The 27,865-nt window shown below is 47.5% G+C and overlaps 1 protein-coding gene across 1 annotated transcript in view; it reads left to right on the plus strand.

The window, feature by feature from the left end:
• HCN4 (hyperpolarization activated cyclic nucleotide gated potassium channel 4) overlaps positions 1-27,865 on the plus strand; it is a 169,145-nt gene that overhangs the window by 97,086 nt on the left and 44,194 nt on the right. Inside the window, exon 4 of the mRNA XM_073361426.1 lies at positions 7,558-7,776. Coding sequence (XP_073217527.1) covers positions 7,558-7,776 — 219 coding nt within the window. The remainder of the gene's footprint in view (positions 1-7,557; positions 7,777-27,865) is intronic.

Genomic DNA, 27,865 nt, shown 5'->3' on the forward strand with positions numbered 1-27,865 from the left:
GGGTTAGGTGAAAAATGAAACACACATCACCTTTGATACAATATATGAATCATAGAATCATAGAATATCAGGGTTGGAAGGGACCCCAGAAGGTCATCTAGTCCAACCCCCTGCTCAAAGCAGGACCAATTCCCAACTAAATCATCCCAGCCAGGGCTTTGTCAAGCCTGACCTTAAATACCTCTAAGGAAGGAGATTCTACCACCTCCCTAGGTAACACATTCCAGTGCTTCACCACCCTCCTAGTGAAAAAGGTTTTCCTAATATCCAACCTAAACCTCCCCCACTGCAACTTGAGACCATTACTCCTTGTTCTGTCATCTGCTACCATTGAGAACAGTCTAGATCCATCCTCTTTGGAACCCCCTTTCAGGTAGTTGAAAGCAGCTATCAAATCCCCCCTCATTCTTCTCTTCTGCAGACTAAACAATCCCAGTTCCCTCAGCCTCTCCTCATAAGTCATGTGCTCCAACCCCCTAATAATTTTTGTTGCCCTGTGCTGGACGTTTTCCAATTTTTCCATATCCTTCTTGTAGTGTGGGCCCAAAACTGGACACAAAAGTACTCCAGATGAGGCCTCACCAATGTCGAATAGAGGGGAATGATCATGTCCCTTGATCTGCTGGCAATGCTCCTACCTATACAGACCAAAATGCTCTTAGCCTTTTTGGCAACAAAGGCACACTGTTGACTGATATCCAGCTTCTCGTCCACTGTAACCCCTAGGTCCTTTCCTGCAGAACTGCTGCCTAGCCATTTGGTCCCTAGTCTGGAGCGGTGCATGGGATTCTTCCGTCCTAAGTGCAGGACTCTGCACTTGTCCTTGTTGAACCTCATCAGATTTCTTTTGGCCCAATCCTCTAATTTGTCTAGGTCCCTCTGTATCCTATCCCTACCCTCCAGCGTATCTACCTCTCCTCCCAGTTTAGTATCATCTGCAAATTTGCTGAGAGTGCAATCCACACCATCCTCCAGATCATTTATGAAGATATTGAACAAAACCGGCCCCAGGACCGACCCCTGGGGCACTCCACTTGACACCGGCTGCCAACTAGACATGGAGCCATTGATCACTACCCGTTGAGCCCGACAATCTAGCCAACTTTCTACCCACCTTATAGTGCATTCATCCAGCCCATACTTCTTTAACTTGCTGACAAGAATACTGTGGGAGACCGTGTCAAAAGCTTTGCTAAAGTCAAGAAACAATACATCCACTGCTTTCCCTTCATCTACAGAACCAGTAATCTCATCATAGAAAGCGATTAGATTAGTCAGGCATGACCTTCCCTTGGTGAATCCATGCTGACTGTTCCTGATCACTTTCCTCTCATGTGAGTGCTTCAGGATTGATTCTTTGAGGACCTGCTCCATGATTTTTCCGGGGACTGAAGTGAGGCTGACTGGCCTGTGGTTCCCAGGATCCTCCTTCTTCCCTTTTTTAAAGATTGGCACTACATTAGCCTTTTTCCAGTCATCCGGGACTTTCCCCGTTCGCCATGAGTTTTCAAAGATAATGGCCAATGGCTCTGCAATCACAGCCGCCAATTCCTTTAGCACTCTCAGATGCAGCGCATCCGGCCCCATGGACTTGTGCTCGTCCAGCTTTTCTAAATAGTCCTGAACCACTTCTTTCTCTGCAGAGGACTGGTCACCTCCTCCCCATGCTGTGCTGCCCAGTGCAGTAGTCTGTAAGCTGACCTTGTTCGTGAAGACAGAGGCAAAAAAAACATTGAGTACATTAGCTTTTTCCACATCCTCTGTCATTAGGTTGCCTCCCTCATTCAGTAAGGGGCCCACACTTTCCTTGACTTTCTTCTTGTTGCCAACGTACCTGAAGAAACCCTTCTTGTTACTCTTAACATCCTTTGCTAGCTGCAACTCCAGGTGTGATTTGGCCTTCCTGATTTCACTCCTGCATGCCCGAGCAATATTTTTATACTCTTCCCTGGTCATTTTTCCAGTCTTCCACTTCTTGTAAGCTTCTTTTTTGTGTTTAAGATCAGCAAGGATTTCACTGTTAAGCCAAGCTGGTCGCCTGCCATATTTATTATTCTTTCTACACTTCGGGATGGTTTGTCCCTGTACCTCAATAAGGATTCTTTAAAATACAGCCAGCTCTCCTGGACTCCTTTCCCCATCATGTTATTCTCCCAGGGAATCCTGCCCATCCATTTTCTGAGGGAGTCAAAGCCTGCTTTTCTGAAGTCCAGGGTCCATATTCTGCTGCTCTCCTTTCTTCCCTGTGTCAGGATCCTGAACTCGACCATCTCATGGTCACTGCCTCCCAGGTTCCCATCCACTTTTGCTTCCCCTACTAATTCTTCCCGGTTTATGAGCAGCAGGTCAAGAAGAGCTCTGCCCATAGTTGGTTCCTCCAGCACTTGCACCAGGAAATTGTCCCCTACACTTTCCAAAAACTTCTTGGATTGTCTGTGCACCGCTGTATTGCTCTCCCAGCAGATATCAGGGTGATTGAAGTCTCCCATGAGAACCAGGGCCTGCGATATAGTAATTTCCGTTAGTTGCCGGAAGACGGCCTCGTCCACCTCATCCCCCTGCTCTGGTGGTCTATAGCAGACTCCCACCACAACATCACCCTTGTTGCTCACAATTCTAAACTTAATCCAGAGACTCTCAGGTTTCTGCCGTTTCACACTGGAGCTCTGAGCAGTCATATTGCTCTCTTACATACAGTGCAACTCCCCCACCTTTTCTGCCCTGCCTGTCCTTCCTGAGCTTATATCCATCCTGAACAGCTTATATCCATCCATGACAGTACTCCAGTCATGTGAGTTATCCCACGAAGTGTCTGTTATTCCAATCACACCATAATTCTTTGACTATGCCAGGACTTCCAATTCTCCCTGCTTGTTTCCCAGGCTTCTTGCATTTGTGTGTAGGAATGTAAGATAACTCACTGAACATCCTGCTTTCTCAGTATGAGGCAGGAGCCCTCCCCTTTTATGCTCTCCTGCTCATGCTTCCTCCTGGTATCCCACTTCCCCACTTACCTCAGGGCTTTGGTCTCCTTCCCTCGGTGAACCTAGTTTAAAGCCCTCCTCACTAGGTTAGCAAGCCTGCTTGAGAAGATGCTCTTTTCTCTCTTCATTAGGTGGAGGCCTTCTCTGCCTAGCACTTCTCCTTCTTGGAACACCATCTCATGGTCAAAGAATCCAAAGCCTTCTCTCCAACACCACCTGCGTAACCATTTGTTGACTTCCAAGATTCGACAGTCTCTACCCGGGCCTTTTCCTTCCACAGGGAGGATGGACGAGAACACCACGTGTGCCTCAAACTCCTTTGTCCTTCTTCCCAGAGCCATGTAGTCTGCAGTGATCCACTCAAGGTCATTCTTGGCAGTATCATTGGTGCACACATGGAGAAGTAGGAAGGGGTAGCGATCTGAGGGCTTGATGAGTCTCAGTAGTCTCTCCGTCATGTCATGAATCCTAGCTCCTGGTAAGGCAGCAGATTTCTTGGTTTTCCTGGTCAGGGCGGCAGATAGATGACTCAGTCCCCCTGAGGAGGGAGTCCCTGACCACCACCACCCACCTCCTTGTCTTGGGAGTGGTGGTCGTGGAACCCCCATCCCTAGGACAGTGCATTTCATGCCTTCCAATCGGCGGAGTCTCCTTCTGCTCCCTTCCCTCATATGTATCATCTAGTCCACTCTCTGCATTAGTACCTGTGGAGAGAACATGAAAACGGTTGCTTACCTGTATCTGCATTGCTCGTACATGGGCGCTCCCCTTTCTTCTTCTGGAGGTCACATGCTGCCAAATTTCTTCACCATCCTTCTGTCCCCGCTGCGTAGCCTGCTCTGATTCTTCAGAACGTTGTGCCCGTAGAAGCATATCCTGACATTTGTCCAGGAAATCTTCAGTTTCTCTTATGCAACACAGGGACGATACCTGTTGCTCCAGACCTTGAACGTTCTCTTCCAATATGGAGACCAGCTTGCACTTTGTACAGACAAAGTCGTTTCTGTCCTGTGGAAGAAAGACAAACCTGGCACATCCTGTGCAGGTCACAACCGCTGAACGCTCACCATCCATATTACCTTCCTTCTAAAAGCTTCCTCAGCTGTTGTAGTAACTATTCAGAGAAACCTGCAAGATGAAAGGCTCTCCGCAGGCAAACTCCCTCTGTTAGCATCTCTGCTGTTCGCTGCGCAGCTGGTTTGCATCTGACTGGCTTTTTATAAAAGTCAGACCCACTCAAGGCTCACCTGGAACAAAGCACTCCCAATTCACACTTTTCAAAGAAACAATCAAGCGCACGATCAAACTGACAAACTGTCCCTGCAACAGACACTCATATACTCACCAACACAGCCCCCCTAATGCAGCACTTGGCGTACCTCCTCTTGGACAGATCCCAGGCAAACTCCCTCTGTTAGCCTCCTTCACTTCCTGTTTTAAACTGTAGCACTGCAAGTTTAAACAAGTTGCACTGCAGTGTTCAACAGCTGTTGCGTTCAACCCCAAAAGCAGCTGCCTTTCCATGATGGAAATGATAAGTGATTCTCATAGATGTACCGCTGATAGAGCATGTGGGATCCTTCAGGCTGAGAGACGCTGTAGAGAAGCCAGAATGACAAGGTCAATGGAGACATTTCCTGAGCGCTGCCCAACTGGGGTGAAACACGACATTGTCTCCCCAGTGTGTAGTGCCCTTCTCTTGCCTCTGTCATTGCAGTGACAGCCACAGATAAGCATGAAGGCAGAAGGGTATCAATGCAACCACTGCACTGTGGGGTGGCTGGGTTTCCATCATGCCGCCTCACCAACCTAAATTGGGCACAACAAAGGATTATGTGCAGACCGTGGCTAAACTGCCCTTTTCACTTCTTCTGGTGTGCACTGAGCTCTGAGGCTGGCTGCTCCATGCTCATCTTATGCTTCTGTTCCACAGTGATGTGACCCAGATCATCTTTCTTGGGCCACTCTGCACTGGACCTGTGTGTCCCAGTCACACACACGAGTGAACGGACATACCTGGCCTCTGTAACTTCTCCACAGGCCTTCTCTGCCTTCCCAAGATAAGATCCTGCAAGCCACTGCTAGGGATCCAAATTCTCCCACGGGCTGTGATGCTGTAGCTCTCCTGCCCAGCATCAGCCTTCTGCTCACTCCCACTGAGCAGTGACCTACTGTCTCTAATGCAATTTGATTAACACAAACCACATCCATTTAACAGGGAAGGTTCATTACACAGAGAGGGAGAGAGACTGCTGTGCTGCCTCTGCCCCCTCACAATGGTGGCAGCTGGCATAACTTGGGCTGTCAATCCACTGCCCACCTCATAGGTGACCTGCCATCATGGGCAGAGGTCTGGCCAGGGCAGCTGGTCCAGCCCGGGCAGCTGGTCCAGCCCACAATCTCAGAGCTCCCTCTAGCCCTTCAGTACATAGACAATAGGCCAGGTGGGGAGAGAGAGCTAATGATTGGAGCGTGTGTGTGTGTCATTGTGTAAGTGAAGGAGCATTTTACAGTGATGACTGTGATTGCTAGAATGAAGTGGGCCCAGGGAAAGGGAAGGTGGGTAAATACCATAACTGGAAACTAGTGGTAAGGGAACAACACGTTCATTAAAACAAAACCTAGTTTGAGGTGCATATGGAGGAACCTCATGGAGCACTGTCTGCAAGTGAAATCTGTGCTCCCATTCCAAGGTGCAAACGCTGCTCCCCTTGGCACAGTGAGGGGCCCATTTCATAGTAGGGCTCTGAATCTGCAATTACCATGTTGTCTCAATGGCAAGAGATGTTTTCCAATGCACTGGGTTGAACTGGATCCTTCTTTGTTAGCAAGACCAGCCCAGAGAGTTTGACACGGTGAAGAGCTCTATATTTATGCGGCTCTGAATGGGTTCTTTTTGCCGCTGCTTTTGTTGTGTTGTCCATTTTTAATCAGGACATTATACGTATGGCCACTGAATATAGCCTGGGTCAGACTATCCTGAGTCTCTGTCCACTTGCTTAGTGCCCATGAGCACTCTCCAAAGGTTCCAGCTGTTCTTGGCTGCCCAGAAACAGCAATTATCTGCTCTGTCTCCATCTGTGCTAGTGGAGCTTCTGACAAGCTTCCCATTGAAGTTGGTAATGTTGGGAGTCCTGTTGTAGATGATTACCAGCCTGTTCACCGCCATTGTGGTTAGATCTCTCCATGGTGGGCAGTGTCCAAAAACCTCTGGGAGCCCATTAGCATGAGGCTTCCTAATGTTGCTACATGGTGGAGCTGAGCCAATGGTGGGAAACTCCTAGGGAGTGTCCCTAGTGTAGACAGGGTCTCTCTAGGTGGTTAATAGAATTATTCCTTGGTTATACTACACTCACCCACCAAACAACCCCTCCCCACAAAGACCTTCCCCAAGCTGGTCTGGCCCATGTTATTGGCACAGATCAATCCGTATCATTAGCATCTTCCTAGGAACAGATGAGTGGTGAATTTGTGGGTTCTTCACTGTCACTCATGTAACCACAGTGAAGATATTGTTCATATATGTTGTTGCAGCAGTGTGTGATGACAGTGTAATGACCAGGTAGGATTTTGTGGGAAAGACCGTAGAGCTATCACTGCACCCCTAGTGTAGTTAATAAACCTGTATTGGTGTGTGAGTAGCTCACAAAACCTCAAACTTGCCTGCATTCAGCCCTATCTACTTCTGTAGCAGTTGGTGTGCTCCTACTGTTCATTTCAGTGCAGAGCCAGGACTGTCCCAAGAAGGCAATGAATCGATTTGCCTTTTACTGTGACAGCTTAGGGCATCCCTGCAATATGGTCACCCATGGCTTGTGCTGCTCCTAGGGAGTAGTACTATTTTACACTGAAAACAAGTCCCTGCGCTGCTGTTGGGGAAAGGGCTGCTTGGACATTATAAATACTAACTTGCCTTCACCCCTTCATGCCTGTTCAGTTGGGGTTTGGCACGCCTAAACTGGAGAGTAAATCAGAGACGTACAAGTGATGTTAGAATACAACCCATCAAGGGGTTCTAAGCATCAGCTTGGAGCAGGTCAGTTGTGGTACCCCAGCTGTTCCCCAGCTTAACCCAGTTTTTAGGCAGAGCAATGATTTGCTGCAGTTCCTCCTACAGCACACAAATCACCCTGGGAATCACCCTGTAGCCTTTGTGTGCTGTGATCGATGGCGCTGCCTAAGATCATCCTGGGCTAGCAGCATGTTAGTCTCTCTGGGTTCCCTTTGCAGAAGGTTTGGCTGGAGCCAGTATATGCAATTTGTGTAAATCCTAGCCATGATTTTTAAATGTTGGTGCCTAAATTTAGACTTCTGTGCCCAGAGTTAGGCACCTAAATAAAAGATCTAATTTCTTCAAATATACTGAGTGCCCAGCTGTTTTCAGGGGAGTCGTATGTGGCCTTTGGGGAATTAAGTCACCGGTTTAGGCACCTTAAATATGGACTTAGCAGCCTAACCTTAGGCATCTGTGTTAAAAGTGTCTGTCCCAGGGAATGTCTCCCTGGCTTCCTTCTTGTGTCCTGTAACACTGCTAAAGCCTTGTCTGTCTGTCTGTCTGTGTCTGTCTCTTTAGAATGACTCCTGGGGGAAGCAGTATTCCTATGCGCTGTTCAAGGCGATGAGTCACATGCTCTGCATTGGCTATGGGCAGCAGGCTCCCGTTGGCATGTCAGATGTGTGGCTCACTATGCTGAGCATGATCGTTGGTGCCACTTGCTATGCCATGTTCATCGGCCACGCCACAGCCCTCATCCAGTCTCTGGACTCCTCAAGGCGGCAATACCAGGAGAAGGTAAGGACCCTGCTTTGCCACAATTAGATTACAGCTGAGGTGACACCAGTTTATGGATGGTTGGTGTCTTTTCATTCACTCAAAGAAAACCCCACTAGCCCCTGGGAAGAAATCAGTATAACAGCCGCAGGGGGCTGGCTGTGGGAAGGCTGGCCAACCAATGTGTCCACTCTCTTTCTAAAGGGACGTTATCAACTTCAGTGGCAGCTAAAATTTTCACCCACTTTGTCTCTTTCAGGTTTGGTTTCAAAGCCCACGTCAATCTTCCAGAGAGCGCTGCTGTTTTTTAGCCAGGCCTTTCTTTAAAAGTATCTATTCCAACCGCTCCAGCGCTTCTGAGAAACCCTGTGCTACCACATTGTTGAGTGTAGCTCAAAGCACGAGAGAGCCAAACAGACAATGAGTAGGCTGCGTAGCTGCCAGATTAACCACAGGGCGATGCAGTGGCCAAATGTGATGATGTTACAGTGTCATGCTATTACATTGCATCCTTGTGCGTTAGCTGATGCAATGTCAAGACAATAAGTCTCGTGGCACAGTTCTTTGATGGAGTTATTTTGTCCCAGCTGATACAAAAGGGCAGGAGTTCTAACTTAATTTGAAGCAGCCAGGCCCTGCATAGTTATGAAGAAGAAAAAGTGCTTGTAGAACTATGTGTAGCTGTGGGCCTAGAGTCTAGGTGCCCCAGAGGTGAGGAGTCTACTTAACAACAAAGGAGTTTGGTTACCTCCATACATGGAGACAGGTGCCTACCACTGGTCAATAGAGTTCAATCACCTCTGGACAAAAAGGTAGGTAGTCAGGGGAGCCAGGGTATCTCCAGAGTGGGAGAGTGGGCACCCTGACCACTAGACCTCTGGACAAGGAGGTCTAGTGGTCAGGGTGCTACTAGGAGTCAGGAGATCTGAGTTTTAATCCAGATTCTGGTACTGATTTGCAGGGTGACGTTAGGGAAGAGATTTTCCATCTCCATGCCTCAGTTTCCCCAGCTACAAATTTGGGGGGTGATTATTATTTAAACAGGTAAAGCAACATGTTTTTAGGCTTCATAGAAGTGAGTTTTAAGGAGACACTTGAAGGAGATGGAGGGCTAGAATTGTGGATCTGGTCCAGACGAAGGTTCCAGCCATAGGAGATCAAAACTGGAAGTGTGAGGAGGAAGAAGCAGGAGTGGTTGGTTGTGTAGCTTGCACATAGAGCAGGGGCAAAGCAGGAAGCAAAAGGAAACAAGAACAGAAGTAGGCAGGACCTCATTTGTGGGGAAAGCTCAAACCTGAATTTGATTGAGAAGTTGAGAGGGAGCCAGGGAAGGAACTTGAAGGGAAGCTGGGTATGATCGGAGCAGCAGGCAATGTAGATAATTTTGCCACGATACTGTGGATGGTTTGGAAGGGGGAAAAGAGAGTGAGGAACGCAAAAGAGAAGGAGCCTGCAGCAGTCACAGTACAAATTGATCATGTGTGTGCAGAGTGTGTATGCAAATGTGTTTGAAATGGCAGCATGTAAGCTAAGGACTGATTTGCAAATTCAACTGCCTGGACTTGGTAGCAACAGCTCAGTTTGCATCTGCAGGTCTAGGCAGTTGGGTTTGGTCCAGCCAGATTTGAAGTCCAGGGTGGAATGTGGCCCATTTGTGTTTGATTCTGATCAATGTGCATAGTCCAGAGCTCTCAAGCACCAAACAGGAAATAAGGACACAGTTTACCCATGGGGATTGCAGTGGGGGGTGGTTGGAGGGGTGTAACATTTAAAGCAGGACTAGAATTTCAGGATGTTGTGAACGAGGGGTTAATCCTGCATATATCTGAACATCCCCAGGGAAATCTTTATGGCAGAGTCAATGAGCAGTGAGGGCATAACAAAAACTATATTTTATGTATGCTGGTTACAGCGGATTCATTTCCCCTGGGTTTCTCTCAGGAGCATAGCCAGAGGGAATCAAGTACATTCAATTTCCTGTTGCAAATGGGGCAAAAGATGGCCTAAAAACAAATATATATTTACTTTCTGCATTCCTGGAACTTAAATAGCCATAATTAAAAATGAGTCTGCTTCATGATTTTCAGCTCCCCAGCTCAATTTAGCTCAGTCCTCCTGGGACAGTGTTTCTGCTGGAGCATATTAGAAGCAGTGAGGTTCAGAGGATTGATTTGGAGAAGCAGCCATCAGGCTGGGGACTTATCCTGAGTTGTTGTTGTAGTTGTTTGTATTCCCACAGTACCTAGCAGCCCAAGTTGTGGACCAGGCCCTCAAGTGCTTTGGGCTGCTCCTCATTGGAATGGACGTTCTTGTGCAGTGGTCCATACTGTTTGGCTGGATGGGCTATTTCATGGGTATGATGATGGTGGCCCGGTGCTGAGGAGCAGACATAAAGTGTTGGTCTGGGGAATCTTTTATTGTATTCTTGGCTTTAAACAAAACTTCCCCTCAGGAAAAGGTTCAAATTTAAGCTTGCAGTAAAGTTTTAGGCTGGCTTATGTTTTAGTCAAGCCAGTTTGCTCTTGCATTAGAAAGGCCAGTTGCACAAACAGGGCTTCGGAGGGCCAGAACTCGGGGCCAAACTCTGCAGTCATCAGTGGGAGACTTGTCTGAAGAAGGACTGCATGAGGTGGCCCAACATTCTTCAGTTTGTAATCCGAGCAATTGAATGGTTGGACAGCCTGTTCCAGTTCTAGCTATTGATCGCCCACTGTGCCCACCCCTTGCTGTATCATAGAATCATAGAATATCAGGATTGGAAGGGACCTCAGGAGGTCATCTAGTCCAACCCCCTGCTCAAAGCAGGACCAATCCCCAACTAAATCATCTCAGCCAGGGCTTTGTCAAGCCAGACCTTTAAAACTTCAAAGGAAGGAGATTCCACCACCTCCCCAGGTAATGCATTCCAGTGCTTCATCACCCTCCTAGTGAAAAATTTTTTCCTAATATCCAACCTAAACCTCCCCCACTGCAACTTGAGACCATTACTCCTTGTTCTGTCATCTGGTACCACTGAGAACAGTCTAGATCCATCCTCTTTGGAACCCCCTTTCAGGTAGTTGAAAGCAGCTATCTGAGCGCCGCATTTACAAGAACAAACAGATCCTCATGGGGCTCCATGGGGTGGGGAGCTGAGACACAGCGAGATTCAGTAACTTGTGCCCAGAATTGAACCTAGATCATGGGCGACCAAGCCCCTGTCTAATCGCAAGTGCATCCTTGCTCTTGAGCATCTTTCCTTCTTCCCTTGTATCGAGCCTGGCAAGGCATTGTTACAGCAGTTCCCCAAAGGTATCTCTGGCCTGCTGGTGATCTGCCCAGATACCTCCAGGTAACTGCTTTGCATAGGGAAAGGTCCCACACCAGAGAGATGCTGGCTCATGTAACATGTGAGCTGGGCTCAGTCCCGAGGGGTGCTCCATGCCCTCGACTGCCATGCTCTTCAGTGGGAATTGAGGGCATTCAGCACCTCAGGGATCCTTTCCTTGCCATTGCAGAAGCCTTTGGCCCTTAGGTGCCTTGGTCCTTCCTGTTTGCTGCCTGTGGTTCATACTAATCCAATCTCCTGAAGGCTGTTATGCTTTAGTCTCAGCCCAGTTGTTGGGTTAGTTGGCAGGTGCTGGGTGGGGTGTGTGTACCCCTGGGGGTACTTAGAGGTCTTCCAGGGGGTACATCAGCTCATATATATATTTGCCTAGTTTTACAAGATGCTACAGAAAAAGTAGGGCTGTCAAGCGATTAAAAAAATTAATTGTGATTAATCGCGCAATTAAAAAAAGTAATCATGATTAATTGCGCGATTAATCGCACTGTTAAACAATAATAGAATACCATTTATTTAAATATTTTTGGATGTTTGCTATGTTTTTAAATATATTGATTTCAACTACAACACAGAATACAAAGTGTACAGTGCTCTCTTTATATTTATTTTTATTACAAATATTTACACTGTAAAAAACAAAAGAAATAGTATTTTCAATTCACCTAATATAAGTACTGTAGTGCAATCTCTTTATCATGAAAGTTGAACTTACAAATGTTGAATTATGTACAAAAAAACCCTGCATTCAAAAATAAACCAATGTAAAACTTTAGAGCCTACAAGTCCACTCAGTCCTACTTCAGCCAATTGCTCAGACAAACAAGTTTGGTTACATTTTCAGGAAATAATGCTGTCTGCTTCTTGTTTACAATGTCACCTGAAAGTGAGACTAGGAATTCACATTGCACTGTTGTAACCAGCGTCGCAAAATATTTACATGTCAGATGCGTTAAAGATTCATATGTCCCTTCATGCTTCAACCATCATTTCAGAGGCTATGCATCCATGCTGATGACGGGTTCTGCTTGATAATGATCCAAAGCAGAGCAGACCAATGTATGTTCATTTTCATCATCTGAGTCAGATGCCACCAGCAGAAGGTTGATTTTCTTTTTTGGTAGTTGGGGTTCTGTATTTTCCGCATCGGAGTGTAGCTCTTTTAAGACTTCTGAAAGCATGCTCCACACCTCATCCCTCTCAAATTTTGGAAGGCACTTCAGATTCTTAAACCTTGGGTCAACTGCTGTAGCTCTTTTTAGAAATCTCACATTGGTACCTTCTTTGCATTTTGTCAAATCTGCAGTGACAGTGTTCATATATCAAACAACATGTGCTGGGTCATCATTCGAGACTGCTATAACATGAAACGTATGGCAGAATGCAGGTAAAACAGAGCAGGGGACATACAGTTCTCCCCCAAGGAGTTCAGTCACAAATTTAATTAAAGCACTATTTGCTTAACAAACATCATAAGCATGAAAGCATGTCCTCCAGAATGGTGGCTGAAGCATGAAGGGGCATATGAATGTTTAGCATACCTGGCACATAAATACCTTGCAATGCTGGCTACAGAAGTGCCATGTGAACGCCTGTTCTCACTTTCAGGTGATATTGAAAATAAGAAGCAGACAGAAGTATCTCCCATAAATGTAAACAAACTTGTTTGTCTTAGCAATTGGCTGAACAAGAAGTAGGACTGAGTGGACTTGTAGGCTCTAAAGTTTTACATTGTTTTCTTTTTGAGTGCAGTTATGTAACAAAAAAAATCTACATTTGTAAGTTACACTTTCACAATAGAGATTTCACTACAGTACTTGTATGAGGTGAATTGAAAACTACTATTTCTTTTGTTTATCATTTTACAGTGCAAATATTTGTAATAAAAAATAATATAAAGTGAGCACTGTACACTTTGTATTCTGTGTTGAAATAGAAATCAATATAGTTGAAAATGTAGAAAAACATCCAAAAATATTTAATAAATTTCAATTGGTATTCTATTGTTTAACAGTGTGATTAATCGTGATTCATTTTTTAATTGCAGTTAATTTTTTTGAGTTAATCATGTGAGTTAGCTGCAATTAATTGACAGCCCTAATAAAAAAGCACTAGCGAAGTCAGTACAAACTACAATTTCATACAGACAATGACTTGTGTATACTGCTCTAGATACTATGCACTGAAATGTAAGTACAATATTTGTATTCCAATTGATTTATTTTATAATTAGGTGGTAAAAACGAGAACGTAAGCTATTGTTCAGTAACAGTGTGCTGTGACACTTTTGTATTTTTAGGTCTGATTTTGTAAGCAGGTAGTTTTTAAGTGAGATGAAACTTGGGGGTATGCAAGACAAATCAGACTCCTGGAAGTGGTACAATAGTATGGAAAGGTTGAGAGCCACTCGTCTGGTCCCTTCTGACCTGGAATGCTGTGGTTCTGTGATGGGCCCTGATCGAGCACTGTGCGTTGTTTTCTGCCTTGCCTTGAAAGGGCTTGTTACTCAGTGAAATCCCAGGGAGGGTAGAAAATGGCTGCTCCCAAAGCTGTGAACTTTTTACACCCAAAGGCACTTTGCTGTGTAAATGGTGCGATTCAGCCAAGAATCCCACTGGCATCTTGCTGTACTAGAGCAGATTTGGCAAGGCTTTTTCCCCTTGCTGAATCTGACCTTTTACATTGTTTATTCCCCCTTAGCCATGCCACAGACCCGTGAACCCCCCTCCCTGCCTATCTGCCAGCCCGTCCTCTTCTCCAGGCTCCCTCCAGCATTGCTTCTTCTGTCTGCACTGGTGATTAAAGGTGTTATGTAAAAGGAGCTCAGGTGTTGGGCTCCCAGCAGGGCCATGTGCACAGGTGGGGGAGGGTGACATGGGCTGTCAGAAGAGGCCAGGCTCAATGGCAAATTTGCCACTGTTCATCTCCAGCTGCTCCCACTCCTTCTTGCTGCACTGAGAAGTCCTATTGATTTCTCATTGTCCTAGAGCTCAGCAGGATTAATATTAATGGGAAGTCATTATTCATCCCCCTTGATAGACTCTGTAACCTTGAGCCAGCTGGGAGAGCTGAACGTGCTGCCTCCATACTACTTTGAACAGGACAGAGAGGGCCGAGCTCATAAGAACAGCCATAGTGAATCAGACCAAAGGTCCATCTAGCCCAATATCCTGTCTTCCGACAGTGGCCAGTGCCAGGTGCCCCATAGGGAATGAACAGAACAGGTAATCATCAAGTGATCCATCCCCTGTCCCTCATTCCCAGCTTCTGGCAAACAGAGGCTAGGGACACCATTCCTGCCCATCCTGGCTAACAGCCATTGATGGACTTATCCTCCATGAACGTATCTAGTTCTTTTTTGAACCCTGTTATAGTCTTCTTGGCCTTCACAACATCCTCTGTCAAGGAGTTCCACAGGTTGACTGTGCATTGTGTGAGGGCTCCCTGGACCCCACTTCTCCCTCTCTCATCCCACCAGGAGACTAGTAGGCACTGGGAGCTAGGTGTGTCCTGCAGCGAGGTGGGGCTCTCCTCTATTGTCTCCTGAGATGCAGCCACTGACGAGAACTAGTCTTGCTGCTGTCAGCCATGCAGAATCCAATCTAACTGAAATTTCTTTCCAGAGTCCCCTCTCCCGTTCCAGATCTCACATGCTCTATCAAGCTCTGTTCTCTGCACCTTCACTGCTCTCCATGCTGCCCATTCTAAGACAGCTGTAAATATATAGTTACAGACTGGACCGTTAGGTAAATATTTGCGTGTAGCCCCAGACTGACTTGTCACTGCGCCAAAGGGGTGGCATCAGTTCTCATGCACAGTCACTGGGGACTGTTGGCTTGTCTGGGTTTTTTTTGAAAGAGGCATTAAAACAGGGAATGGCAAACTTTTTGGCCTGAGGGCCACATCTGGGTGGGGAAATTGCATGCAGGGCCATGAATGTAGGGCTGGGACAGAGGGTTGGGTTGTGGGAGGGGGTGCGGTGTGCAGAAAGGGGCTCAGGGCAAGGGGTTGGGACTAAGGGCAGGGGGTTGGGGTGCAGGAGGGGTGCAAGGTGTGGCAGGGGGCTCAGGGCAGGGGATTGGGGTGCAGGAGGGGTGTGGCAGAGGGCTCAGGGCAGGGGGTTGGGGTACAGGAGAGGTTCGGGCCAGAGCCCGCACCACTTACCTGGAGTGGCAGCAGCACACAGCAGGGCTAAGGCAGGCTTCCTGCCTGCCCTGGCCCCGGACTGCTCCGCTCTGCTCCCGGAAGCATCCAGCACCATGTCCCTGGGGTAGGGGGGCCAGAGGGCTCCACATGCTGCCCTCGCCTGTGGGTACCTCCCCCGAAGCTCCCATTGGCTGCGGATCCCTGTTCCCGGCCAATGGCAATCCCGTAGGCCGTAGTTTGCTCACCCCTGCATTAAATAGAGACATGCTTACACTGCAGTATTCAGGGTCTGCTTACCACTCTCAAATTCCAGCAGAGAGTCCCTGCTTAACCTGCCTTCTTGTGTCTGGGTGTTGGATCTCACAGCCACTTGGAAATGAGTTGGGTCACCAGCCACTTGGAAATGAGTAGGACCTTCCTGATTTGCACAAATGTGTCCTGTATCCTGTGAATCTAGCCTGGGCTTTTCCAAGCTGCATGGGATGTGAATGCCAGTTCCCATGATCTCAGGCCTGCTGTTTAGAAGAGAGACCTGAACTCGTTCTCTGCCTCTCCATGGCATCAGGATGGGTCAGTATGAGAAAACACAAACCTCAACTCATGATTTAGTCCCACCAGGAAAAGGTGCCCTGAGTCAAATTAACATGACTGCAGCGCTCTTAAAAGCTCTAGGCCAAACAAAAGTTTGAGAAGAGAGAAGGTGTCTCTAAAACATGTAAGTGGATTTGGGGCTCGGTTGATGGCCCTGGAGACTGAGGTTCTGCACCCAGAAAACTAGCAGAGTAGAAGCAGCACGAGGAGAAACTTTCCGGCACCACCCACTGCACCAGAGGGAGCACTTCCTGGGTGTGAGGGCAATCCAGGCCTCAGACCCCATTCAGGCCTTGGCCTCTCTTCTGAGACTGCCAGCACCTGAGCTAATTAGTGCCACTGGCTATTTGTCCCAGTGGGAATTGGAATGAAACCGCCACTAACTTCAGTTAGGCATCCAAACAGCCCTCAGCTGGGAACAGGTGGCATTCACTGCCAGTCTGGAGGTTAAAACGTCTCTCTGCCATCAGCCATCCCCTGGCAATTTCCTTTCTAAGTGTGTACTGTGAGGATGATGGACCTCTGTTTACTAAGAACTGGCCTGAGACCTGTTATGTCTCCATGTCTGTATGTCTCCTTATCCTAGGGTGAGTGAAAGAACTCAAAGTTGAGAGTGAGGTATGTAATCTATGAGCTGTACTGATCATGTCCACATCACATGGGTGGCCTGTGCTGGGCTGAGACTCCGTGGGGACTGGCATCTGGATAGATTCTCTGAGAGCTGGGCTGGACTTTTTTGGTTTTCTTCAAGTCCTCACTCAGAACGTGGTAGAAAAGTCACCAGGACATTGCAAAGTCCCCAACCTGTTTCATACAGGTCACTGAACAGCTGACATTGGTAATGACTGTTGGCTTTGAGTCACACAGCCTGTGCTCTGAACTCCAGTCACCCCACCTCCACCACCATCTGGTTTCAAATAGTTTGTAAGAAACAGGTGATGAGTCTTCCTGAATAGTGCTTTAGAAAGGGGCTCCCAGATGCCCAGCCTGGGGCAATAACCTCTTATATCAGGCAGCTCAGGGAGATCCCCAGCATGCAACAAGTGCTGAGGTCTAGGTGTGTCAATCTTATTCAGTAGTTTTCAACCAGGGGTACGTATACCCCTGGGGGTACGCAGTGGTCTTTTAGGGGGTACATCAACTCATCTAGATATTTGCCTAGATTTACAACAAAAGCACTACATAAAAAGCACTAGCAAAGTCAGTACAAACTAAAATTTCATACAGCCAGTGACTTGTTTATACTGCTCTATATACTGTACACTGAAATATAAGTACAATATTTATATTCCAATTGATTTTTTTTGTAATTATATGGTAAAAATGAGAAAGTAAGAAGTTTTTCAGTAACAATGTGTTGTGACACTTTTGTATTTTTAGGTCTGATTTTGTAAGCAGGTAGTTTTTCAATGAGATGAAACTTGGGTTGAGGGTACACAGGACAAATCAAACTCCTGAAAGGGGTACAGTAGACTGGAAAGGTTGAGAGCCACTGATCTTATTGACTTCAGTGTATATGTGGGTTCACCTGAGCCTGTGAGAGGGTGAGCGTCTATGTGAAACACTGTGCATGTGTGTGCGTGCGGGGTGGGATGGTGGGAGTTAACTACACGTCCAGCCAACATGTACAAACCTCTGTGGGCCAAACTAATCCATGGCAGAACTCCAGTGTTGTAAGTGGACTTACACCAGGGATGAACTGGCCCATTGCGGAAGAAGGCTAAGATTTTGACTTCTGTTATTCCCGTAAGTGAATCTCTATCGAGGGTGCATGTTTTGGCCCCATAGCCCTGTGCAGCAACAATCTGACCTGAGCAGAGCATTTGTGTGTGTGTCTGCATGTGTTCACAGTGAGGAGAGAGCTCTTGTCATTAGCAGTTCAGTACATCCTGCGTGTGGGGGAGGGGGAAGGGAAGGTTCAAACTTCATTATCAGTTTTCAAATTCATTTCTGCACATGCATGGGAAAATAAATGAGTAACGCTGAGAGCCGAGGCTCCCTGCTGAGCAGTGACCCCGGTGGGAACTGGAGGTGTCTGCTTCGTGGGCGCTGATTGGAATTGCACAGCCTCTTCGTTCCCCACCCCCACCCCTCCATCACGCTTTCCTCCTGCTCACTGCTGCAAAAGAAGCGTTGTTTTCTCCATTACCCCAGCCTTTCCAGACCCACTGGCGCTGAATGTCCCACCCAGGGTGAGCTGAGTGTGCAGGCTGGGATCTTTAAAGAGCTGTGTCCCTGGGAAGTCCCAGCCCCAGGGCTTAAGGACATGACCTGGCAACCAGGGGCTAAAAGGGTCCTATACAGCTGTGCTGTGTGCTGCCCAACTGTAACCTTGCCCCAACCAGCCTGCTTGAATGTGCTGTTCTGATCACAGGCCGTGTTGGAGGGCCACTCAAGGGCTTGCCCGGAGATATCTGCAGGTGCCATGATCCAGCGGCTCCAGATGTTTCTTTCTATCCTGTGGAATCTTTGTTCAAATCCAGCCCCTCTTGTGGATGCCTCCCCTCTCAGATCTGATCTCACATCTGTCCTAGGGCTGCCTCCACACAGACACACTCCATGCTTAACTCGTTCCAGGTTAGAGCGCTAGCCCCTCCGGCCGTGGCAGCTCATGGCCCCGGCCCCTCCGGACTTGCTGCATCAGTTATGAATGTAAAAAACATTGCTTGGTCCCTGGTACCTTTTTCATTACAAATTAAGCACTGGACACCCTCATCAGTGGAGGTAGGTCTCAGGACCTGCACCCACAATCTCCCTGTCTTTCCAGCTGCACTTGCCCTCACTCTCCCCACTCCCTCAGTCTCTCCTGCAATAGAGATGTCAGCTCAATAAGGGCTCAGTCGTATTTGGCTCTGGATGGGTGTCCCCTCCTTCCCAGCTTCCTGATCCCTTTGTGTTCAAAAGGGCCATAACACCTGCCAGGATTGGGCCTTAGCTTTACACCTCACAGACTCTGCTCTGTGAAAATCTATTGACCAAACCTGGAGTTCTTCTTTGCTGTGCTCCTGATTCAGGCTAGGATCAGGCCCGTTGGACCCATCTGCCACGGTGCTTGGATCAGGAGTCTCTCCTAGCCTGGAGAGAAAATCATGCAAATGAGCTCTTTGAATGGCTTTCCCTCCCCTCACACATGTTGATGCATAGGGATGTTTAGTCTGGTGCCGCAATGCACCATCCTTGCTGGGGCATACCTCCTGGGGGAGCACCTGTAAGAGCAGGCGAGCCCTGCACTGCATCTCCACTGTGTTATGCACCCAGATCAACCCCTAAGGGTATGTCCACACTGCATTGGGAAGGGAGCCTCCCAGCCCAGGTTGACAGCAAGGCTTGCGTGAGTGCATTATAAATAGCTGTATGAACTCTGCAGCTCAGGCTCACATGCCAAGGGGTGAGGGTGGGCTTGAGGGCCCAAGCTCCAGCCAAAGCTGCAATGCCAACATCTACATGGCTGTTTTCAGTGCACTAGCCTGAGCCCCACTAACTCAAATGTGTCAACCCAGGTTGGGAGGCTCATTGCCAGGTGCAGGGTGACTGTACCTTTAGGATGCGTCTACATAGCAAACCCCTCCCCCCCGCCCACACACACACACACACTTAAAATAGCCACGCAGACACCTTGGTTGGAGCTGGAGCTTGGAGCTGAAGCCTGTGTACATGATTATGGTTCGTGCCGTAGCACAAGCCCAAGTCTGTAGACCCAGACTCTGAGACTCAGTGCCCCAGGGTATTGTTTGCTGTATAGACACCGGGTGAAACCTGGCAGAACTCCCATTGACTTCAGTGGGGCCAGGATTTCACCCGCTGAGCATGCAGACTGCCTTGTGGGGGTTAAACATAACAATTCCCCCACCACAGAGGATGTCCCTCTGGTTTGCAGTCTGGCAGCAGAGAGCAGCCATTTCCATTTCATCAATCTGGGAACTGACCCCTCCCTGTCACAGTCCAGCAATGGGATTGTCTGAAATACATCCTCACCTGAATGGGGACTGATTAGAATCATAGAATCATAGAATATCAGGGTTGGAAGGGACCCCTGAAAGTCATCTAGTCCAACCCCTTGCTTGAAGCAGGACCAATTCCCAGTTAAATCATCCCAGCCAGGGCTTTGTCAAGCCTGACCTTAAAAACCTCTAAGGAAGGAGATTCTACCACCTCCCTAGGTAACGCGTTCCAGTGTTTCACCACCCTCTTAATGAAAAAGTTTTTCCTAATATCCAATCTAAACCTCCCCCACTGCAACTTGAGACCATTACTCCTCGTTCTGTCATCTGCTACCATTGAGAACAGTCTAGAGCCATCCTCTTTGGAACCCCATTTCAGGTAGTTGAAAGCAGCTATCAAATCCCCCCTCATTCTTCTCTTCTGCAGACTAAACAATCCCAGCTCCCTCAGCCTCTCCTCATAACTCATGTGTTCTAGACCCCTAATCATTTTTGTTGCCCTTCGCTGGACTCTCTCCAATTTATCCACATCCTTCTTGTAGTGTGGGGCCCAAAACTGGACACAGTACTCCAGATGAGGCCTCACCAATGTTGAATAGAGGGGAACGATCACGTCCCTCGATCTGCTCGCTATGCCCCTACTTATACATCCCAAAATGCCATTGGCCTTCTTGGCAACAAGGGCACACTGCTGACTCATATCCAGCTTCTCGTCCACAGCCTAGAGCAGCAGCAGGGGTGGCTGATGGTCACGGCTGGACTGTGCCTGGACCCTGCATGGAGAGTGGAAAAACATACACCGAGTTTTCAGCCCATTTCGGGGGTGGTGGTGTTGTAATAGAACAGGAGATAAGGACCCTAATTCCGCTTACACCACTGTTAATCAGGAGTAACTCCACCGGAGTCACTGGCGTTGAGTGCAGGATCAGTCTCAGATTGTTCTCAATATTTCAGTGTGATATATGGCTCTTGAAAACCCTCCTGCTGCAGTATAAAAATAGAGCCAAGGCTGAGCCATACAAATCTGATCTCTATCTGAACCCCGGTGTTTAGAGGAGCTGAGAACCAGGATATTCGGTGAAGAGTATTTGCAAAATGTGGCTTTGGATCCAAATGCAGCCATCAAATGCTCCAAAAGTTGAGGAGTGGATAGATCTGGCGATTAGGTTTAGTCCTATCTTTAATAAGAAATCAAAGTTGTGTTACTACAGCATCCCAGAATCACCTGGGCATTGCTATGGAAAGGACATACAGCGCAGACTAAGGCCCTGCCTCTGCAAACAATGCCACACCTGCTTCGCTTTACGCACCCGAATAGTTCTGGGAAAGTCAGTGAGAGTCCTTGTCTGTGTGTGAAGTTAAGCATGTGTAGAAGTACTGGCAGGATCAGTGTCTAATGTAACAGATTGCACTTATCTTGGTTCAAGTGAAAGGTGGGGACTGGAGAAGAGAGGAGTGCAAACTTTGACACCGACCCCAAAGACACTTGGCATAGACCCCTGCAAAGTGAAACAGACGAGCTACACAACTTGTGTTGCTATCTCCCCTGATTTTATTGCAAGTGTTCCAATATTTGTTTATTTTCTTAAAGCCCCAGCTCCTGGAGTCCTGTGATTATATGAGAATCTGTTGTTTTTGCAGGAGGGTTTAAAGTAAGATCTAGCCCTCATGATTGCAGAGAAATGTTAATGGTGTGAACTCTAAAAGCTCAAAATCCAGAAACCAATTAAAAAGAACGCAAAAATTATTAATTTTTTTAAAATCCTGTGATTTTTTTTAAGCCTTCCTCATGATTTTTTGTGGGGCCCAGGTCATGATTTTTGAATGCCTGGGGATTGGCAATACAGTATCAAATCTAATTCTAATCTTGGATCATAGAAAATGCAACAAAGATGCAATCAGAATATTCCATTTGGTGGATTCAGTGACCTGAGCTATGCCCTTGTAGAATGTAAATTCACCAGAGCCCCCTTGTCAGGGCCATGGCTTTGTATGTCATGACTGCTGAACTTTGCTTTTAATTCATTCTCATAGAATATATACTGCCCTCAAAGCACTGCAATATTTCACTCACTAAATGTACTGAGCCTGAATCTCCTCCCTTTTAAACCAATGCAGCTCCGCAGAGTTCGTCCTGGGTTTACATGAGTGTGACTGACAGCAGAATCAGGCCAACAGTTGCTGGAAGCACATAAGCAATTGTCAAGGCTGATTCCCCACTCTGGCACTTTGAGTGTAGAAGGTGGGGGCCCGCAAGGATTCTAAAAATTCATAGTGGCCACTCCAGGCTTGTATTAAACCTCCAACCTTACAGCTTCTCTCTGACCTTGGATGGATAGATGCTGCCATCACCCAAATGCAAAAAAAAATGCTTTTGAGAACCCAGAAAGGCACACTTGGGAATTCCTTCCTGTGGGGTGCCCTCAAGCCCTTTCACCGCCCCCCAGGAAGAGCTGAGAAAGAAAAACAAAGGAAATCAGCTGTTGCCACCAGCTAATTAAACAACATATGCACAAACCTCTTAGAACACAAAAATCCAATCCTGTTCTTTAAAAAGGTAACTTTTATTAAACACAAAAAGAAAGAAAAGACATCTGGAACTTAGGCTTTTTGCTAGATCAAAAATTAAGGATCAACATAACTCTCTTGAGGTTCAGCTTAAAGGTTACAAGCAAAACAAAAGTATTTGGGGTTAGCACAGAGGAGTCCACAAGCCATAAAGAAATAAAAGAAATAACCCTAATCACATCTTCCTAGACTTTCCCTGACTTACTTACATACATCTTTGGGGTTTCAGATAAGCAATCTCTAGGTATGATCTGATGATTTTTCATACCTAGCTTAAAGCTTCCTACATCATAGTTCAGCCCAATTCCTGCTTTGGTCTCCTCTCTCTGGAGAACAACAAAAGCAGGCAGAGGGAAAGTTTTTTCTCAATTTAAAAAAGTTCTAGTCCTCTCATTGGCACTTTTGGTCAGGTGCCCATTCCCTTCATTTCACCTGTGGGCTTTTTTTAACCCTTTACAGGTAAGGCAAGTAGAGAACAGGTACCAAGAGGGATTTTATAGCTAACTGGCTGGCTGGGTGTCCATAAAAGGAATTTCTCCCCCCCCCCCCCCCGTCCCTTCCCCCACTTTCATTTATCACAGCAATAATGCTCTGGGTAGAAAATAAATATTTATCTTGATGAGAGTTTGTAGGAAAGCATTTTGGCTTATTCTAAGTGGCCTTCATGACAACTGTCTGTGTGTGTGTATGTGTGTGTGTGTGTGTGTATCCATGTATATACAGTGAGTTAATTGAACCGAGAAAATGGAAATCAAAGTTTCTTTGAAGATTTGAAGACTGATCTCTGTGGGTCAAGGGAGAGCTTGGTGGAGAGTGGGGAAGGCCAGGAGTGGGAGGGGAGCAGTTCTTCCTATGTGCAGAAACCTTCCTTGCTGATTCCCTGAGAAGTGTGTCCAGGTCTATGATATTATAGCTGTCACATAGAGACACAACAAGGAGCAATGGGGTAAATTGGGTTTAAAAGTGTTCGGCACCCAAGGGCTTTGAGTGAGCTGTGCAGGGAAGGAAATAGACAGGAAACTAAGGTGACCCACCCTGGGAGAAAAAGATTCCCAATTAGATCCTTCCCTTCTAATACACTAGTGTTGCCTTCCAGGGCTTACTGGGAGAAGCAGACTTGAAGAAGACGAATTGACATTTAAATGCACCCAATTTTCTTCAGAGAGATTCAGATAATCCCTAAATGAGTCTTTTAGGGTTGAACGTGGGGGTGTCACTCATCTCTGCACATGTCACAGAGCTCTGGGCAAATTCAAGAGCACAAGCGAGGGAACTGAGCAGACGACTGCAGGAGAGAGGCTGGGCAAAATGGGCCTGCCAAAATAGGACCTGGACGCAGCCTTCACCCACAACTCACAACACAGTCAAAAGAAACAGTGTCTCTCTAACAGATCCTCTCTGAGGAGCTCTCCGCCCACTCTTCCTGCAGTGCATTTTCATTTTTTGGAGCAGCCTCTGCATTTGTCTGTTCTGTCTGGGACCAGAACTGTAGGTATTTAAATGCTACTTGAAACACTGTGCATGTGTTAGTCACAGCCCTGCTGATGGCAGGAAATACCAGGAAGCTTGAGATGTCCAGTAAAGTTTTCAGGTAAAGTTCATATAAGGATAGACATTTTGGGGTGCAGAATGGACCCACTGAACCTTTTGGCTCCCCCATCACTAGTAAAACTGTAGGCAAGGTGGGGCAGGGAGTCTTTAAAGCTCTGTTGAATATGTTGAGAGATGCTGGTAGGGCAGGAGCAGGGATGGGAGATCTGTGGTTTGAGTCACATAGGGGCCTGGCTAGTAGGATGGCTCTAGAGACACAGGTCAGGGAGTGCCTGGTCTGTAGAGAGCAAAGGCAATTGAACCACAACTTAGATGACACTGAGATGAGGCAACTGTAGGAAAATGGAGTTCAGTCTAATTAGCAGAGTTCACCCTGTGAGCAAACAGCCCGGGTGTATCTGAACTAGCAGTTGGGTCCCAGCAAGAGGCGGCGTGAAAGAGAAGAGCCCTCTGAGCTGCTGGTCATGATCCCACTTCAGGCTCCACAATTCCCTCGAATGACAGAACCAGGGCACAGGCCTTGCACTGGCACAGCGATCAGGCCTGGGTGCTGGCTGTCCTGCACAGGGCAAGGAGCTCAGCAAGCGAAGGGGGAGACTGTCTAAGGCTAAAATTACAAATGCTATTAACATTCAAAGTTGGCAATGAGAAAATACTCTAACATAGCACTCTGCTACGCACCCGCTCCCCCAGCTGCCCTCTCACCTTCTCAGTGAGGCTGAGACTGGCATTTAGCTTTTCCAGTGAGTTCAAAGGAGCAAGATCAGGCCCTCTTTAATTTTCAGCATCAAGCTGAGCAGACAGGATATAGTTCCTCTCTGACTCAGCACTGAACAGCAGCGGGGACTGAGTACTAGCCAATGGCACAACAAGAACACTCACCTTCCTGAACAGCCTGGCTGCAGTTTGTGTCTGTGGCTGCAGTAGATAACCTCAGCATTGCTAACCCAAATCTCCTAGAGGATCGGTTGCTGTGGGGGCTCCAAGGAAAGACGTAGCCAGAGGAGAAAGATCTGGAACCCTGCCATTCCTAGGACTGTCTCAGAAATCATAGAATCATAGAATATCAGGGTTGGAAGGGACCTCAGGAGGTCATCTAGTCCAACCCCCTGCTCAAAGCAGGACCGATCCCCAATTAAATCATCCCAGCCAGGGCTTTGTCAAGCCTGACCTTAAAAACTTACTATAAAATGCTATAAAGCAACAACCTCCTACTACTAATGTCAGACCTGAAGAGGGTGGGGAAAGCAAGAAGGTCATTGGAACTATATGAGTTTATGGTGTGTTACCTCTTAACCTGCTTTAGTTAGAAACTCTTTGGTAAGACCAGTAAATGCTCGCCAACCCTGGGCTTGGGCCAGCAATCAGAAAGAAAGGAGCTTGACTCCTGTGCATGCATTTTATTTCCACTAGTCTTCAGTGAGGGATGCAGCAGGATGTGATAGGTATGCAGAGTGCCCTTTGTACTGCATTCTCATAAACGGGAGATAACAATCAGTCACTCTTCTCCCTGCAGCTCCTCACACTGGGAGGATCCAGCCTGGCTTTCTTTGAATGTTAATGGATAACTTTCTGCTCCCCAATTTGTGTGCTCTCTGGTTCGTATTTTCTTCTGCCATTTTATACCATAAGTAACTGGGTAGATGGTCAGTCCATGGGTGCAGCGCATGGCCACCTCCAAAGATTTGCTTTGTTTTCCTGGGGCTGGGCAACTGTTTTAAATTTTATGGCTCTGGTACCTTCATCCAGCACTTGGCTGGCAATTATTGTTCAATGCGGGCAGTTCTCCAACTAGATGAGGGCTTGGTCTGAGCTGGTCTGGGGGTGGGCAGCTCTATAAACAGCCACAAAGCTAGAACAGTGCTCCTCATTAGGGTGGCCAAGTGCCTGGTTTTTGGCCAGAAAGTCCGATCAAAAAGGGGACCTGACAGTGTCCAGTCAGATCTACTGACTGGACACTCATGTTTGATTACTACGGGCAGGAGAGGCGCTGGATTATCACCTGCCCCAGCCCCTATTCAGGTGGGGCTACCTCCTACCTGTGTTGGGTGGCTGCAGCTCCCAGCCCTGGCTTCACAGGCGAGTCTCTCCTCACCTGGGCAGGGATTGGGAAGGGAAAAACAGCAAGCGACATGGGGGAGGGAGAAGAGGAGTGAATGGGGGAGGGGCCTCGGGGGAAGAGGCGGGGCAGGGGTAGTGCTTCGGGGGGAATAGGTAAGGCAGGGTGGTTCCGACACTCCTGTTGGATTGTCTGATTTTTAAATACTACCAAGTTGGCAACCCTAGCTCCTCTGCAAGTATGAACAGCAGCCTGCTGTGGCAGAGGGACGCTGGGACGTCCCCATGTATTTGCTTCTGATTTACTCCCACCTGTGCTGCACAGGAATGCTCCCCCACAGCCAGTTGGGAATAGGTAGCCACCAAAGAAGCCACTAGACTGCTCCTCTAGTCAGCTAAGAGAAGGTGCTGTAGAGCAGCGCTGACTACAGCATTCTGCCATCCCCCTGCCTCTGTGTTTGCAGCGTTCCCATATCCTTGCTGAGCAGAGGGTCAGGTCTGGATCTGTCACCTGCCAGGGTGAACCACTGGACTTTCTCTGGGTCTAGAGTGGTGTAGGGATGAATGATGCATGTAGGAGAGCCCTGAGTATAGACATGCAGCTGCCCATTGCCTTGAGTGCCACACAGATGGCCACACAGCTGCCATCCCAGATATCCCTTCCCCACTATTCCCCATCTGATATGTCATGGAAATGACTGCACAGCTGCCCCATAAGCTTGCAGTGGTGTCTGTCCACGTTAAACTGACAAAGTTCTCTCTCATACCCATGAGACAACTGGAGTATGTAGGAGCCCTGCAAGACACTGTGCAACTCAAAGCTTTCCTGGCTTAGCATGGGGTCCAGGGCCTAGTAGATCTGGTGGAAAGGTTTTGCCAGACCCATTGGGTTTCAGCAAAGACAATGTTATGAATATTGGGTTTCTTTGATGCAACAGTATTCATGGTACCCATGATGTGAGAGGAAAGATGGTCTTGTTTAAGGTACTAGATTGGGACTGAAGAGAACTGAATTCATTTCTGGGCTCTGCCATGTATTTCCTGTGTGACCTTGGGCATGTCACTTAATCTATTTGCATCTGTGAAATGGGGAGAATAATACTGTCCCTTTCTCCCACTTTTTGTGTTATCTTTTTAGAATGTAAACTCCTCAGGGTGAGGCCTGTCTCTCACTACATTTTTGTATGCCATCTTGCACAATTCCCCATGTCTGATCTTGGCTCCACTCCTGCACCCTTGAGCGAGTGTTGTTTATTCATGGTTCCAGTTCCACTGAAGGCCTTTTTCTCCCCCAGCGCTGCCCATGTCCCATCAAATGAGCCCTTGCATCCCCGTTAAGTGATGCTGTGGAAATGCAAATCCACAAGCAAAACTATAGCCAAATTAGACTGGCGGATGTCTGCAGTGCAGTAGAGCTGTGGAAAAGGCCAGCACAAATTTGGTCTCTGGTGGCCATGCATCACGAAGTAGGGAAACCGAGGGGAGAGTGCTTAACTGTTGAACAGAAGAGGGTGGGGGAGGGGTTGTTATGTGACTGGAAAGTGGGGACAAACTATATTGCAGCTTTTGCTAAATAGCTTAGCTAATGTCTGGCTGTATCTGTCTGTCTTGTCTAGTTAGGCTGTACCCCCTTCAGGACAGGGCCTGTGTTCTATTCTGTTTGTACAGTGGGGCCCTAATCCTGGTTGGGGCTGTTAGATGCTAAAGGAATGCACATAAGTAATAATGAGGGTAATGGACTCTCCTGGGCCATTTGATTCCAGTGGAGCTATGCTGATTTACACCAGCACAGGGGCTAGAATATCGCATTCCCATCTGGGAACCTCATAACTAGAAGGACTTTGGCAAACTAGAGGGAGTTCAGCAAAAAACAAAACTGATCAGGGGGCTGGAGTAATTGACTTCTATGGGAAGATTCAAACCTCTAACTATT

This window comes from Lepidochelys kempii, chromosome 10, assembly GCF_965140265.1.
Source record: "Lepidochelys kempii isolate rLepKem1 chromosome 10, rLepKem1.hap2, whole genome shotgun sequence".
Lineage (NCBI taxonomy): Eukaryota > Metazoa > Chordata > Testudines > Cheloniidae > Lepidochelys > Lepidochelys kempii.